Source organism: Amblyraja radiata, chromosome 27, assembly GCF_010909765.2.
Source record: "Amblyraja radiata isolate CabotCenter1 chromosome 27, sAmbRad1.1.pri, whole genome shotgun sequence".
Lineage (NCBI taxonomy): Eukaryota > Metazoa > Chordata > Chondrichthyes > Rajiformes > Rajidae > Amblyraja > Amblyraja radiata.
Window position 1 is genome coordinate 5,641,672 of NC_045982.1, and position 18,046 is coordinate 5,659,717.

Genomic DNA, 18,046 nt, shown 5'->3' on the forward strand with positions numbered 1-18,046 from the left:
AACAAAGTTCCTTGTGACCATTTTATTTGTGCACACACACACACACACACGTGACATCTCGCACTGATGTTGTCCATGCTCAAGACAGGCATATTTAACAGCAACCACATAACATATGTTGGCTATAGAAAATTAAAGGTGAACATGCAATATGAATGTTGATTTGAGATTTAAAGTATTAAATGTTGATTTCGACCAGATTCTTCCCCCTGGTACCATTCGGCTTGAAAGTACGCACCCTCAGTTATCAGGTGTCTGAATGGTCCTTCCACAAGCTAGGATACTGTCCAATTCACCTCTACACCATTGTGGACATTGTTCTTTGTCTATGGATGCGCCACAATACTGAGAACCATATTCTGTACACTATGCATATTCCCCTTAGCTCTATTTTAATTCTATTGTATTTATATTTGGTATCTGTTTGGATAGAGTGCAAAACAAAAAAGCTTCTAGCTGTACCCCAGTACACTTTGTACATTTGATCCTATAAATGAGTGCCACCCCTGGACTGCAATTAGATTCCTTCAATTGACATTTAATTTATAATCCATAACAGTTATCAACAAGAAAACTCCATTGCTTAAGTGGAACAAAATTACTGAAAACACAACTCACGAGGTCGAAGAAAAGATAGAATTACAGGACATTTAATTTAATATGATCTAAAATAATTTAGCAGGAAAAAAAAAAAAATGGGCTCTGGATGAATCCAATGTTTGAAGAGTACAATAAGAAATGACCATCTGTGTGAGACGGCATCTTCCACTCTGTGATCAGGCTTCTGAACTGTCCTATATGCTAGGGTACTGTCTAGAAACATAGAAAATATGTGCAGGAGTAGGCCATTCGGCCCTTCGAGCCTGCACCGCCATTCAATATGATCATGGCTGATCATCCAACTCAGTATCCTGTACATGCCTTCTCTCCATACCCCCTGATCCCTTTAGCCACAAGGGCCACATCTAACTCCCTCTTAAATATAGCCAATGAACTGGCCTCAACTACCTTCTGTGGCAGAGAATTCTACAGATTCACCACTCTCTGTGTGAAAAATGTTTTCCTCATCTCGGTCCTAAAAGATTTCCCCCTTATCCTTAAACTGTGACCCCTTGTTCTGGACTTCCCCAACATCGGGAACAATCTTCCTGCATCTAGCCTGTCCAACCGCTTAAGAATTTTGTAAGTTTCTATAAGATCCCCCCTCAATCTTCTAAATTCTAGCGAGTACAAACCGAGTCTATCCAGTCTTTCTTCATATGAAAGTCCTGACATCCCAGGGATCAGTCTGGTGAACCTTCTCTGTACTCCCTCTATGGCAAGAATGTATTTCCTCAGATTAGGAGACCAAAACTGTACGCAATACTCCAGGTGTGGTCTCACCAAGACCCTGTACAACTGCAGTAGAACCTTCCTGCTCCTATACTCAAATCCTTTTGCTATGAATGCTAACATACCATTCGCCTTCTTCACTGCCTGCTGCACCTGCATGTCCGAAGAAGGGTTTCGGCCCGAAACGTCGCCTATTTCCTTCGCTCCATAGATGCTGCTGCACCCGCTGAGTTTCTCCAGCATTTTTGTGTACCTGCCTACTTTTAATGACTGATGTACCATGACACCCAGGTCTCGTTGCATCTCCCCTTTTCCTAATCGGCCACCATTCAGATAATAGTGTACTTTCCTGTTTTTGCCACCAAAGTGGATAACCTCACATTTACCCACATTATACTGCATCTGCCATGCATTTGCCCACTCACCCAGCCTATCCAAGTCACCTTGCAGCCTCCGAGCATCCTCCTCACAGCTAACACTGCCCCTCAGCTTCGTGTCATCCGCAAACTTGGAGATGTTGCATTCAATTCCCTCGTCTAATTCACCTCTACCCTATTGTGGGCATTGAACTTTGTTTTATGGAACTTGTGCACTACAATGCTGTGATCTATTCTCTACTCTGTCGTTCCCTTTGCTCTCTCTACCTATTGCACTTGAATTTGACCTGATTGTGTTCATGTCTAATATTATCTGATTTGAAAGTATGCAAAACAAAGCTTTTCCTTGTACCTCGGAGCATGTGATACCAATAAACTGAAACCTATCCAGCACGACAAAAGTGGACAAAGTAGACCACATGATTGCTAGCACTGCAAACAATTCTCCATCCTTTATTCTTCTCACTGACAATGCTTATTTTAAGTATTCTCTTCCTGTCGTTACTGCATTGTCAAATTTTTTTTTTAATTACTCAACTTCTTAAAAACTCTATTCTACAAAGTTAATCTTCCATTTCTGGAAGTCAGATTATCATGTCGACAGGACCAGTGTGTAAGGTGGTGTTGCATGGGTCGGCAAGAAGAACCTTCATTCACATTTTAATATCAATGAGGAAATTTTGCTATTTGCTACTAGACTGTGGGATCATGTGCAGAGATATGGCTTCATTAGGAAATGTAAGTAATTTAAATCAAGCTTAAGATGATCCAATATTTTTCTGAATATTTGGTTTTCTCTACCGATTGATGAAAGTATGAATATTGCCTCAAAATGAAACTTATCATAAGCCGTGGACTGAATGGTCAAAAATATAATCACGAAACAAGAATAAATGTAGCTTTTACTATTTACCTGAAGTCTTTATCAGAATCTATGCCATTTTGCACCACCAAGCCGTTTGTTTTATCAATTCCATCGTCTTCTACCTCTTTCAGGTCCCCCATCTTATCCCCATCAAATGATTTTCCTTTCTTGTCTCCTTTTTCGTTATGAGCCTCAGCATCTCCAGAACCCTAAAAAAAAAGCAGAGAAAGGGGTGTGGGGAAAAGACTAAAAGCATGTTTGACTGGCTACTCTACCACGTCAGCACATTACATTGCTATGCTTTGATTTTAAGCACTGAAGGGTAAACTGGTCATAGATTACTGCTGTTGCTCTGAAGCCCAGAAAGTAAAATTGCATAAGTACCAGAACATTACAAAGAATTGCAATCAACTTTTGACATCAGCAGCAGAAGCAGGTAGATGCATTGGTGAAACCAAAAATTGAACAATAGTGGTGTTGCCCAGTCACAGTTTTGACCGAAGAAGGGTCTCGACCAGGAACGTCACCCATTCCTTCTCTCCAGAGATGCTGCCTGTCCCGCTGACTTGCTCCAGCATTTTGTCTACCTTCGATTTAAACCAACATCAGTTCTTTCCTACACAGCTTAGATCAAGTGTTTTAATAGCCTTAGCTACTGCGTGAAGAGGCCTACCAATTGCACATTAGATTAAAACGTGTAATGAAAGATCAACAGATCAGCCTAAATGGATCAAAAGTTGATCTAGGCCAGACCTTCCTGTAGATATCTCACCAACCTGGGCAATTAAGTTTAGCCAGGTTAGTAGATGAGGCTTTGTATTCCATCCTCGGCTATGGGGGATGGGGGGGGCGAGGAGGTAAATTTATTATTTATAATAATAAATAATAGGATGGCTTGCATTCCTATCGCACTAACTGGAAATCTAATTTATCAGTTTGTGAAAATGCTCTGGTAATCAGCTTGCTAATGAATGATGGCTCTTTGAGCTAGTACCACGGATACCATTTTATATTGTTCAAGAAGGAACTGCAGATGCTGGAAAATCGAAGGTAGACAAAAATGCTGGCGAAACTCAGCGGGTGCGGCAGCATCTATGGAGCGAAGGAAATAGGCAACGTTTCGGCCCGAAACGTTGCCTATTTCCTTTGCTCCATAGATGCTGCCGCACCCTCTGAGTTTCTCCAGCATTTTTGTCTACCTACCATTTTATATTGCCCAACATGCCGAGGAAGGGATGATGCCATTGAGACAAACCAGAGACACAGAACTGATAACAAAACCATATTGTTCAAATTTCAACACATTTAACCATCTCGTGTAGTTAGTCAGTATAGTTGAAAATCAAACGCTTCCAATACTTACGAATGGCCCTTTTCGGAGGCAGGATTCCAGTTTTTCCCCAGGAGAAGAGCTGAGCACATACTCCACCATGCTGACACCCAGACCGCCACTTTCAGAGCGTGGAGATAGGACAGAGTTGACTTCATTGCTGCCGTGGAATCCTTGACCGGGACGTCTTTGCACCATGATTGGCTGTGACACAGAGTGATCTGAGCAAGGGATTAAAAACGTTCCCATTACTAACGCGTGCTATACCAAGATAGGCCGTCATAGAAGTGAGCATTTTGGAGTCATCATATTAATATTTAGTCATAGAGTTCTACAGCATGGAAACAGGCCCTTCGCCCCAACTTGCCCACACCAGCCAACATGTCCCATCTACACTAGTACCACCTGCCTGCATTTGGCCCATATCCTTCTAAACCAGTCATATCCATGTACCTGTCTAAATGTTTCTTAAATGGTGCAATAATATTGCCTCAACTATCTCCTCCGGAGCTTGTTCCATACAACCACCACCCTTTGTATGAAAATAGTTACCCCTCAGTTTCCTATTAAATTTCCCCATTCACCCTAAACCTCTGATTCCCCTACTCTGGACAAGAGATTCTGTTTTTTAACTATGCCTCTTATGATCATATACATCTCTATAAGATCACCCTTCATCCTCCTGCTCTCCAAGGAATAGAGTCCAAGCCTGCTCCAGTTCTATTGCTCGTATTAATGTTTACTAGAAAGTAGTTGCACAGATGGCTTTTCAAGTGAAATAAATCACACTTGTCAATATGTAAGTGCTTATCTTTAAATAGTAAGTTAAAATACTAAATTACGGTAGCCCCAACAACTATCTTCAAATGGAAAGGCCAAAGTGGAACCAAAAGAGACATTATAAATAGTTCTTAAATTTTTCCCATACAAAACCAGAGACCAAATCTAGTCCTAACTTATAGAACGTAGAACAGTGCAACACAAGTGCCCTTCCGCCCAATGTCCGTGCCGAACATCCCAGGACCATAACTAATCTACCTGCACATAACTCATCTCTACATTTCCTGCATATCCATAGGCCTATCCAAAAGTCTTTTAAATGTCCCTAATATATCTGTTTCAACCACAGCCCCTAGACAGTGTGTTCCAAGCACTCACCACTTTGTAAATAATAATACCCTGCATGTTTCCTTAAACTTTACCCCACACACCTTAAAGCTAAGTCTTTATATTTTATACCTGTATGCAACAGAAGTCAATGGTCAGTCAAGTCTTGTACACCCCTAAAAATCTCAAAATGGAGCAGGGCATCTCTCTCTGTAAAGTTGGAAAACTGTCCCTCAAGACAAATAGTTGAAGTATCTGCAAGTACAGATGATATAATTCTCAACCCGAAACGTCACTCATTCCTTCTCTCCAGAGATTCTTGCCATAGAGGGAGTACAGAGAAGGTTCACCAGACTGATTCCTGGGATGGCAGGACTTTCATATGAAGAAAGACTGGATAGACTCGGCTTGTACTCACTAGAATTTAGAAGATTGAGGGGGAATCTTATAGAAACGTACAAAATTCTTAAGTGGTTGGACAGGCTAGATGCAGGAAGATTATTCCCGATGTTGGGGAAGTCCAGAACAAGGAGTCACAGTTTAAGGATAAGGGGGAAGTCTTTTAGGACCGAGATGAGAAAAACACTTTTCACACAGAGAGTGGTGAATCTGTGGAATTCTCTGCCACAGAAGGTAGTTGAGGCCAGTTCATTGGCTATATTGGCCCTAGTGGCTAAAGGGATCAGGAGGTATGGAGAGAAGGCAGGTACAGGATACTGAGTTGGATGATCAGCCATGATCATATTGAATGGCGGTGCAGGCCCGAAGGGCCGAATGACCTACTCCTGCACCCATTTTCTATGTTTCTATGAGATGCTGCCTGTCCCGCCCAGCTTTTTGTGTCCATCTTCAGTTTAAACCAGCATCTGCAGTTCCTTCTTGCATATAATTACATCATATTGAAATCTATGAAGGATAAATTGTTTTGTTCTATACCTCAACAACAGTAAATAGTACATTGGTCATAATGGGCAATCAGAATGTATTCGATTAAACTCATTTTATTGAAACAGTGTTATTAATGAGGTCGTGCCCACATTCTTGGGGGTTTCCAAATTCTGACAAACTGATCTCTGTGACGAGTTGTTTAAATATCAGAAGATATGGGGCAGAGTCAGCCAGGCTGGAGATTCGACTCGTCGTGCGGCCACGGAAGTCCCCATGAGGTAGAGATCGGCTGCCTCATTTGGTCTAGGCGTCACATTTTCCGGGGGGGGGGTAGGGGTGCAAATTACAAGTGCGCTCTTGTGCTGGAAAATCTGTGGTGGACCTGTACCTGCTTACTAGCACTTTGCATATATACTGGGATATCCAGATCCCTCTGCAACTTCCCCCCAGTTAGATAATACTTTATTTTACTTGCCAAAAGTGGACAGTGTGACCTTTTCCCACGCTGATCTATTTGCCAAATCACTGCCCACTCAGCTAACTCATCCGTGTTCCCATGTAACCTCAACCGCTCACAACTATCCCTCCTTTGTGTTTTCAATAAATTTTAACATCTACCCTTTTGTTGCATTCAACCAAATTACTGTTTAAATTGAGAAAAGTTCCAGGCCACAACACTACTACCATCTGCTGCTGCTACAAGGAGCAAATGAGAAAAAACACCCATTTCTGCCAATGATCAGCATTACCTTCAACTCCTTATAATTTCGACAATATCCGTTCATATGGCACAAGTGTAATAAAACTTAACGTCGGTCAAGAAGCTGACAGCCAAGGAAGATACGCCATCATCTGTTGCAAATCTGCATTCTCAATATAGGATAGAGAGCACCCTTGCTCCAATTAGAAATTAACATCCAATTGACACGGCAGAAGTCTGAAGAATGGTCTCGACCCAAAATGTCGCCCATTCCTTCTCTCCAGAAATACGACCTGTCCCACTGAGTTACTCCAGCAATGTGTGTTTATCTACAATTGGACAGACCAGATAGTGCGGAGTTTCCAATTGCTTAGGGCAGATTAAATCCTCTATATTCAATGTCAATGCATCATCAAAGTTTAAAAAAGGCATTCAGCTAAAAAGTATTAATCTGCCCTCTGGTTTGAAAATGTTAACTTAATTGGCAATTTAAAAAATGTGTAATTTTCCGATGTTTACCCTTGACTAAATGCTCTTACCTGAAGGTCCCCATGCACTGTCTCGCCATTGATCTCCAAGAAATATCCCTTTCGGCCCATCCTTGTTTGTATCGTCAGACTCCCAGAATTTCTTTCCAGGCAGAAGCTAAAAAAGAGGAACAGCATGTTAAAAAACAAAGCATTTATGATCCAGCCAGGACCAAGTGTCGATCAAAACACTGATCACCTAACACAAAAAGATTGCACACCCGAATCGTATACATAAATTGAAGGCCATGTCAGCCATTTATTGTTAAACGATACTTTTCCTTCGTTTAGCCACACACTTCAATCTTCCAGATTTGCCTACTGACACAGATCTCCAATTTGGTCCTGTGATGACACACATTGTCGCACACTGCAAGCTATGACGGCTATTCCAATATCAAGAAAGCTCAATGCAGTGCAAAAGTTACATCCCCATCTGATAAATACACAACATTGAGCTGGTGTCACAGCTGGGACCAAGTCCAATTGAACTCGAGCTGGTAACAAGTTCCAATTTATAAACTGGCTGGTGTACACACATCCATATTGAAATGAATAGCTCTAATTACCCCCACAGGACCAGCGTCAATGATCTTGAAGGAGCAGCAAATACATTACTAATTACAAGCCAGACCAGTAACCAGCGTACGCAGTCAAAAGGACTCCAGATTCAATTGGCGTTGCTTGATGCCAACCATGAAAAACACTATAATTTTGATTTCTTTCCACATTTTAGATTCCGCCTGGTATCAGTTGTGTCCAAAGAGGACATGATCTATCATTTTTCAGACTCGCATGTAGCAGATGGGCATTTGAGGAGATGCCAACACAACCATTCAACAGCTATCAAACAGGCACAAGAGAGAAAGTTGCGAAAACAACACATTTAGCCTTCCTTGTTCAAGGCAGACCAGAGCCCTCAGAACAAGATTTTTTGACATAAAGACTGAGAGAAACAAACATCCTATAGAGTCTTTAAAGGAACTTGGACCTTGATCTGCAATGTTCCCTAAGGTGCCTGCCAAATGCAACAGCAGGAAACTTGGCTGGGTCGTGGAAATAAGACACAAACAAACTGACTGAACATAGCATAAGGAGAAACCATAATGAATGAAAATTGGAAATCCCCAATGTTTTTGCCAATTTTAGGCAATTTTCCAGGAAGTAAAAGTACAAGGCATGTTTAAGGATCAGCACTTCCCAATGTTTCCCAATGCAACCCCAAAACACACAAGTCTAGAATAAACACAACTTAATGAAATCTTTCCAAAAACCTTCAAAAGCAGTGGTATCTTAATGGTTTTAGGTCAATACTGCAAATAGGCTTTCAATACTGCTGGAGGAACTCTTAACAACATTAAGGGTTAAAAGGAGTAGGTAATGTCGAAACCCTGCACCAGGATGGACTAAACTGCAATGTTTACAGCAAAACAGTCCAAATTTAAAAGGAGCAGGTTTTGTACTAAAGCACCAGATCTTCAACATACTAGACTAACAGGGGTTGTGGGGGGGGGGGGAGGGGGGGTGGAAAGGAATCATAGGGGTGGGGGGCAGGAGCCAGCGAGGGGGGCCAGAGTGGAAGGGGGTGGGAGGACTCACAGCGGGTGATGTGGACTCACAGCGGGCGCTGGTCGCTGGACGTTCTGCCCCGTCGGGATCAGAGTCCCCCTTTTCCGTTTGGCAACATCTCCAACTCCGCGCCGGGCCAGGTTGGGCCGCTTCTGGTCCCTCTGAAAATTGTGTCTGGTTGGAGACCTCCGCCGGCCATCCAGAGCCCCCCTCAGCTCCAGTAAAGACGCGATGGCACTGGGAAGGGGCGGACCATCCCGCAGAGTGACAGGAGAAAAGAGCAATTCACGCGGGTCCGACTGGCAGGAGAGTAGATCGATCTGCACACGCGCGATTTTTAAACCTCGCTAACTTTTACATTAGGCCACCGATTGGAACGAAACTTGGTGCAATCACAGCAGAGAACGGTGAGAAAGCTGGCGAAAAATTGGAACGCTATCGCGTACCGTTTTTGCGCAAATAGGAAGACCGCGAAAACCGGAAGATAACAAGATCAGAGTTTTAGTGATATATAGATAGAAGTGTTCTATTGATCACTAGTGTGTTTGGGAACAGCCAAATAATCAATGGTTAGATGAGATTTCTGAAGAGCCAAAATTGCAAAATATGACAAACTTCAGATGAGTGTAGCAAAGTTACAGTGCAGGTATCCGACAGCCCAAATCTGATAGATTTTCCCTCTTTCCATAGCACAATGCACAGATCTTCTCATCTTTTCATTCCTCCTGTTGCATTTTGAATACATTACACCAGGGGTCGGCAACCAACGGCCCCCGGGCCGAATGCGGCCCGTAACACAAAATCATCCGGCCCGCAGGCGTATTTTCCCCCCCCCCCCCCATATTTATCCGGCCCGCCGACTTCCATCATCTCCGGTACCTCCCGGGCCCGAGGCTGCGGCACCCAGGCACGGTGTCTGTATCTGGGCTTCATTGTCGGGATCAAAGATCCTCTCTATGTTCTTTGGTCGGGATCGGGGTTGGCAATAGTCCGGGGATGAGTGAGTATGAGTGGTGTCGTGATAGATGCGGCCCGTCATCAGCTCAGACATGCGTCCTGGCCCCTATGCAGAACAAGGTTGCCAACCCCTGCTTTACACAGACTCCTTGTTACAATTTCATCGCATCCTGACGTATATAATGATAAACTAAGCTAATCTAACTGGATGTCATAATATTCAAGTATGCCAGCTCAGTTTATCACAAGTTATAATAGCACCACAGACCAGCAAATAAAAATATCCTACTGACTGGCCTGTAGAGAAAATATAAAGCAAAATGGAGCATCTGTTCAATACAGTATTCAAATCAAAGCACCGTGCTTTTACAATCTTACAATTTTAAGAGACACTTTATTGGAGAGCAGTTTAACAAGACTCACTGTATCTGAGGTCCACAGTTTAGCAGGGCTTCAATCAAATAAAATGTTCCAGGTTCACTTTTTAAACATCTCCAATCAACTTGATTCAATGTCTATGGATGGGAAACTAACACCCACACCATTGAAATATTTAGGGATGCTTTTATATTGTTGCATCTCCAGAAGAACCCATGTCCTTGGACCCACCAAACCATTACACAGCTGATTAGTTTATTTCGGAAGGAGATAATTATTTTGGCAAATCCCCATAGAATGGTTGCACAAAAATTAATGAGAAAAATTGTGATTTTCAATAATCAATTTTGCAGGCATTGGTTAAGGAATGAATGTTGATCAGGACAATAAACAAACCCCTACACCAACTCTCCCCTCTTGCACCATCACCAGAATAACAAGATTAAGTACTAGTTTAACTATTCATTTGAAAGACAGCTGCATTGCCTAAAGTATAAGCCTATGTTTAAGTCTGGTATGAGACAGGCACCCCACTGGGACAGTAAGCATATTAATCTGAATTCTAAGAACTAACCAAACACCACCTGCATTTCTGAGGTTCTATGAATCTTAAGTCAGTGCAGATTTGGATAAAATTGGTCATAAAAATTATTGATAAATACATTTTCCAGAACCCAACAAAGACAGGATTCCTTTAAAACACTTCCCCCATTGAAAATGTCCCCAGAATCCTAACTATCGCATTATACATATTTGAAATAATAATTAAGGCATTTTGCAACTGTTTTGATCAAATAATGCAACATAATTTGCACATAAAGCAATTTAGAGGTGCGAAATTATCTAATAGTCTTAGAAATCAGACAACTAGGCTGCACTGGGGGGTTGGGGCACAGGTTTTAAAAGTGACATTTTATATCCTTTCATCTCCCTTCCTGTTGTGTCAGATATATGAGACATATTTCTCAGAAAATGGAATGTGGTGGCTGGAAAGCATTAAACCTCAGCACATTAGCATCGAAAAACAGGAAATTTATGTTAGCGTTCCAGTCAAAAAAAAACTTTTCATCACCACAACTAAAGCAAGCAGGACATTCATAACTACATCACCATTAGAAATGACCAAAACCACCTCTAGTGCATTGTCATTAGCCAAATCACTTTTGGTTACACTAAAGATAAACATTTGAAAGTTTTAGCCATTTGGGCTCATCAGCTTACATGCACTTGCAATACCCAAACAGAGCAGAGAGCAGATGCAAGTTAATATAATGAAGGAGAGCATTTTCTTTATTCAAATATCCTATTAAAAACTTAAACTGCTCCCATCTGAAGCTTCATTAAAGAATTAAACTAACTCAAACCAGGACTGCATTAGGGCACAGTTGGATCCCTGAACTAGATAGTGACAAATGACTGGGGCAAGTGCACAGATTGTTAAGAAAAATGTGTTCCCTCATTAGCTAGCTTGCACTGTGAGCATTGCTACTCATGGTAAATTCTATCATCAGGTGAATAGCTCCCGGAGGTTTGTCATTATTGAAAATACTGGTTATTAAATTTGCATTCAACAAACCGGCACAGATAAAGGGAAACAAGATGAGTTACTCAAAACCGCATCGACAAAACTGCAGCGAATAAATTCAAATATCTGAAAAAAGGCAAGGAACCTAAATACCAGAATCCATGCAATTTTCTATGTTTGGGAAACCCCTACCCCTTCACAGTCATCGACATTCCAGTGAAAGTAATCTTTTAGACCACAAGTCGCAGGAAAAGAATTAGGCCATTCGGCACGTCAAGTCAGCTTTGCTTCTATGCAGGAAGAAGCCTGTAGAACATTACAAATGCATCCAAAAACAACCTTTCTTGATCTTTGTATGAAGAATGAATGTACACGGCATGTGAGACGGGGATCCTTTTTAGACAGGTTTAAACATTTTTTTCCCCCGTAACTGTAACTCGACAGGTGGGAGGGGTCAAAGTTTTTACACAAGATCATGTAAATAAAATATCCGAAGTAGCATTATCAAACATAACCTGACATAATAGTACAGAGTTGAACAGTAAATAGCCAAAGATATGGAAAGTGAAAATGAAAAAAATCGCAGATATTAGAAATCTATAATAAAGTCACTGGAAATATCAGCATCAATGGAAAGGGAGAAATGCTTAATGTTTTGGGTTGAAGACTTGGTCAGAAATGGGAGATAGTTATTATAGACCGGCAAAAAAGAAGAAAGATAGCTGGATAACTGGGAAAGTCAGGAAAAAGGTTTTAAGACAAAAGCAGACACTGGGCTGCGACAGAATTAGAGAAATGTGGAGATATGAGGGTTGTACATATCAAAAGTGGGGCAAACAAGAACAAGAACAGAGCCAACTGGACCCTAGTCCAATTAGAAAGGTCCCAAGGCTTTAAATGGCACCAGATTCAGCTGAAAAGGCAGTCAGGAGACCATTACAACAAAATGTATCAAGGCAACGAAAGGTTATTATATGGAGAAGTAGATGCCTATGCAGAAAATAGTGTGTGAATTTCAGCTTGAAAGCAAACAGAATGGTGCATATAACTGCAAATACCATGGAACTGCTCCAGGTAGTTGAAAAGATAATGGCATCAGTGACCATAAAACAACACTTATGGGAACAATAACAGAAAACAATTTTGTCCTGTCCAACATGCCAATGAACTAAATTACTGCTCATCTAAACCTGGATGTCAGAAGTGGTGCGTATAACAGATGCTAACCCCAAACATTACTTATCCAAGTTCTCCAGCAATTTGTGTCTGTTTCCTTTTGTAAACCAGCATCTACTGTTCCTTGTTTCTACAATACAATTGGCCAGTATGGCACACAGATCAGATTCCTTGTATACACTTCACTTTCACAGCAGGCAGCATACAAATCAAATGAGTTAAAGGAATGCTCCAATACACGCAGTTCTGCAATAAAGCAATTGCTGCATTACTAAGAAACCTTGTGTTATGGAAAATCATATTATAATAACTGCGTAAATGAGGGGCAGTGGAAGGGGTTGAGTTTCAGAATCTCAATAACAATACTTCCCCCACCCCCCTGGACTTTCAAAAAAAATCCTTTCAATAACAATGTTTATTTTTGTTTCCACAAACATAAAATACTAAAGATAACAAAACAGCCAGTGTGGCACAGCAGAAAGTCAAACTTACAAGTCACAAATTACAAGATAGTCCGCGTCACTAACAGCAATCCAACTGCAATTTCAGTTGATATAAGGAATTCAGGAGTAATAACAACTGTTCTCAATGATTATTGTATAGGATGATATTGTTTCGAGACTGAGAACTGACCAATATGCATTCCACAGAGGAGAGCAAAAGTTAATGTGTCAACATGCATCATTATTTTCAACCTTTACATTGTCCATTTTAACAAACTCACCTCTCCCATGCTCCGTCCTTCTAATGCCAGTGCTTGAAAGTCATGGTTCAGTTCATCCATGGACCGTACCTGAAGAAGGGGGAAACGAATCAGAGTCTGTCAGAATATAGACTTAATGCATGAAACTCTATAATGTGCCAACTTAAAAAAAAAACTGCCACCTTCGGTTAAAAGTAACAATTCTGTGTAATACAATTGGCCAGTCTGGCACACAGGTCAGATTCCTTGTATACACTTCAGTGTCACTAAAAGTAACAGTAACTGAGAAAAAGGTTGTTTCAGTGTTGATCAACAGCCAGTGAAGATTCCACATGACACAAGGCCACAAACTTACACTACACACTAGAGACAATTTACCGAAGACAATTAGCTTACGCCTACACGTGTGGGATGCGGGCAGAAACCGGAACTCACGGAAAAAACCCACATGATCACAGGGAGAAGGTACAAACTTCGTACAGACAGCACCCTTGGTCAGGATTGAACCCAGGTCCCTGTATGGCAGCAACTCTGATATACAGATGGTTGATCTGGGAACTGGGAACTGTAGATGCTGACTTAAAAAAAGAAAGTGCTGGAGTAACTCAGCGGGTCAGCCTCTTTTGTAAACATGGACAGGTGACAGTTCTGATCTGGACTTTTCAGACTGATTGTGGTTGAAGAGGGGGCAGGAGTGGTGAGAAAACCAGAAGAGAAGTGGGGGCAGGACAAAGCATGGCGAGTGCTAGGTGGATACAGGTGGGGGGGGGGGGGGGGGGGGGGGGGGAGAGAAGGGGGATTGGATGTTGGTTAGTTATGTAAAAGTGGTGAAATCAAATGTTCATACCGTTAGTTTTTTTTAAGGGTTCTAAAGGAAGGGAAGTGGAATCAAGAGTAAGATGAATGAGATCAGCTATGTTACTCAATGGCATACCAAATAGGGAGCTATGCGACCTGCTCCCATTGGATGTTTCTCACGTTATAGGAGACAAACACTGTGAATGCAATGATTCATTTGTCTCAATGAGATCATCTCTCATTCTTTGAAATTCCAGTGGGTAAAGAGTGATTTTTATTGTCATACGTCCTGAAACAGAATGAAATTTGTACTTAAAAGTCCAAGGGTAATCTTTCCTCAAAAGACAGCCCCTAACCCCAAGGGTGAAATCTAACTTGCCAGTGTCTACTACAAATGAGATCTCTCAGTGGTACACAAAATTGCTGGTGAAACTCAGCGGGTGCAGCAGCATCTATGGAGCGAAGGAAATAGGCGACGTTTCGGGCCAAAACCCTTCTTCAGACTGATGGGGGGGTGGGGGGGAGAAGGAAGGAAAAGGGGAGGAGGAGCCCGAGGGCAGGCGGATGGGAGGAGACAGCTAGAGGGTTGAGGAAGGGGAGGAGACAGCAAGGACTAGCAAAATTGGGAGAATTCAATGTTAATGCCATCCGGACGCCAGGTCCCCAGACGGAATATGAGGTGCTGTTCCTCCAATTTCCGCTGTTGCTCACTCTGGCAATGGAGGAGACCCAGGACAGAGGTGTCGGATTGGGAATGGGAGGGGGAGTTGAAGTGCTGAGCCACCGGGAGGTCAGGTTGGTTATTGCGGACTGAGCGGAGGTGTTCGGCGAAACGATCGCCCAACCTCCGCATAGTCTCCCCGATGTAAATCAGCTGACATCTAGAGCAGCGGATGCAGTAGATGAGGTTGGAGGAGATACAGGTGAACCTTTGTCGCACCTGGAACGACTGCTTGGGTCCTTGAATGGAGTCGAGGGGGGAGGTGAAGGGGCAGGTGTTGCATTTCTTGCGGTTGCAACGGAAAGTGCCCGGGGAGGGGGTGGTGCGGGAGGGAAGGGAAGAATTGACGAGGGAGTTGCGGAGGGAGCGGTCTTTGCAGAAGGCAGACATGGGGGGAGATGGGAAGATGTGGCGAGTGGTGGGGTCACGTTGGAGGTGGCGGAAATGGCGGAGGATTATGTGTTGTATTTGCCGACTGGTGGGGTGAAAGGTGAGGACCAGAGGGACTCTGCCCTTGTTGCGAGTGCGGGGATGGGGAGAGAGAGCAGTGTTACGGGGTATGGATGAGACCCTGGTGTGAGCTTCATCTATGGTGGCGGAGGGGAATCCCCGTTCCCTGAAGAACGAGGACATTTCCGATGCCCTGGTATGGAATGTCTCATCCTGGGAACAGATGCGGCGTAGGCGGAGGAATTGGGAGTAGGGGATGGAGTCTTTACAGGGGGCAGGGTGGGAAGACGTGTAGTCCAGATAGCCATGTGAGTCAGTGGGTTTGTAATGTATGTCAGTCAGGAGTCTGTCCCCTGCGATGGAGATGGTGAGGTCAAGGAATGGTAGGGAAGTGTCGGAAATGGTCCAGGTGTATTGGAGTGCCGGATGGAAGTTGGTGGTGAAGTGGATGAAGTCAGTCAGTTGTGTGTAGGTGCAGGAGGTGGCCCCAAAGCAGTCGTCAATGTAACGGAGGTAGAGGTCGGGGATGGGGCCCTGGTACGTCTCGAACAAGGATTGTTCAACGTACCCGACAAAGAGGCAGGCGTAGCTGGGGCCCATGCGTGTGCCCATAGCTACGCCTTGTGTTTGGAGGAAATGGGAGGAGTCAAATGTAAAGTTGTTGAGGGTGAGGACCAACTCCGCTAAGCGGAGGAGTGTCAGTGGCTGGGTATAGGTTGCTCCTCTGGTCGAGGAAGAACCGGAGGGCTCCGAGGCCATCCTGGTGGGGGATGGAGGTGTAGAGTGACCGGACATCCATGGTGAAGATGAGGGGGTGAGGGCCCAGAGAGTGGAATGCGTGGAGGCGTCGGAGAGTGTCTGAGGTGTCTAGAACATAGGTGGGGAGGGATTTGACGAAGGGGGATAGGATGGAGTCAAGGTATGTGGAGATGAGTTTGGTGGGGCACGAACACGCAGAGACAATGGGTCTGCCAGGAGAGCCGGGTTTGTGGATTTTGGGGAGAAGGTAAAAACGGGCCGTGCGGGGCTGGGGAACGATGAGGTTGGAAGCTTGGTCGGGCAGGGCGTGGGAATTGATGAAGTCGGTGATGGTGCTAGAAATGGTGGCCTGGTGCTCGTCAGTGGGGTCATGGTCCAAGGGTAAGTAGGAGGAGGTGTCCGAGAGTTGGCGCGTGGCCTCAGCTTTGTAGAGATCGACGCGCCAGACTACCACGGCACCTCCCTTGTCGGCTGGTTTGATGACCCAATCTGGGTTTTTTCGGAGTGATTCAATGGCAGTGCGTTCAGAGGGGGAAAGATTAGAGTGAGACAGGGGAGTGGAGAAGTTGAGGCGGTTGACGTCGCAGCGGCATTTCTGGATAAAGAGTTCCAGAGCCGGGACTTTATGAGAGGGGTTCCACGAGGAGGGGGTGCGTTGGAGACGGGAAAAAGGATCATCATTGGGGGGCGAGGACTCCTTCCCATGGAAGTGCGCTGTGAGGCGGAGACGACGGTAGAAGCGCTCCAAGTCATGGTGGGCGCGGAACTCATTGAGATGGGGACGGAGGGGGACAAAGGTAAGACCTCTGCTGAGGAGAGACCGTTGGGTGTGGGAGAGGGGGAGGTCGGGGGGATGGTGAACACCCGGCAGGGGTGGGAGTTGGGGCCAGAGGAAGGCAGGTGGGTGGACTGGGGACGGGGCAATGTGTGGGGGGGGGGGGGGGTTGTTGGTGTTGGAGGAGTGGTGGGTGGTCAGGGGGTGGGGGGGAGAGAGGGCTGTAATGTGGGTGGGGAAGAGCGGGGGTGACATGGTTGGGGGGGGATGGGGGAGGGCCAGTGGAGCCGCCACTGAGGTTGGCACGGCTGGGCAGACGGGCGCTAGGACCCAGTGGAGTTAAGTCCAGGAGAGTGGGAGTAAGCAGCGTGGAGGCTCCAGGCCCAGTGCAGAGTCCAGGCTCCAGGTAAGGCGACGGCTGTGGGTAGTTGGAGGGGGGTGGAGTGGCGCGGGTCACCGGACCCGATGGTCGGAGTCCAGTGGCGCGGGTCAACGGACCCAATGGTCGGAGTCCGGTGGCGCGGGTCAACGGACCCGATGGTCGGAGTCCAGTGGTGGTTGAGTCGGGGTCCGCGGGCGATGCGTGGGTGGTCCCGGTGGGCGGAAGGTCGGCGGCGAGATGAATCGGGTGCGTTGCGGCGGCCATGTTGGGGGAGCCCCGGTCCGGCGGCGATGCCGGGTAGGTCGGGTAGGTCGGGTCCAGCGGCGATGTCGGAGGAATCGGCGAGGGGGAGAAAGTCCGAGTTACCGTAGAAGCTGCGAGGCTGGGCGTCATCGGTAGGCAGGTGAGGGTCGGCGGCGGCATCGATGTGGAGGTCGGTGAAGGCGGCGTCCCGGTGAATATTGAAGTCGCTCCTAGTGGCCAAGATGGCGATCTCTCAGTGAGTCAGTTCAGTTTATTGTCACGTGTACCGAGGCACAGTGAAAAGCTTCTTGTTGCCTGCTATCCAGTCAGCAGAAAGACAATACTCGGACCCCAACCACCTACCAATTTACAGCCTTCCTTCACATCTTATTTTTCTTTGCATCTTCCTCACAGATCCCTTTCCCATCAGTTTTATCAACATTGATAAAAAGATAGTGCACTTTGTCCGTCAAAGAAAATTGTA

The 18,046-nt window shown here is 44.8% G+C and overlaps 1 protein-coding gene across 8 annotated transcripts in view; it reads right to left on the minus strand.

Annotated features, from left to right (window-relative positions):
- pum1 (pumilio RNA binding family member 1) overlaps positions 1 to 18,046 on the minus strand; it is an 86,861-nt gene that overhangs the window by 37,952 nt on the left and 30,863 nt on the right. For all 8 annotated transcript variants that reach the window (XM_033044984.1, XM_033044981.1, XM_033044982.1 and 5 more), the window contains 4 exons: positions 13,456 to 13,524; positions 7,139 to 7,244; positions 3,938 to 4,125; positions 2,623 to 2,783 (listed from right to left, as the gene is read on the minus strand). In XM_033044984.1, coding sequence (XP_032900875.1) covers positions 2,623 to 2,783; positions 3,938 to 4,125; positions 7,139 to 7,244; positions 13,456 to 13,524 — 524 coding nt within the window. The remainder of the gene's footprint in view (positions 1 to 2,622; positions 2,784 to 3,937; positions 4,126 to 7,138; positions 7,245 to 13,455; positions 13,525 to 18,046) is intronic.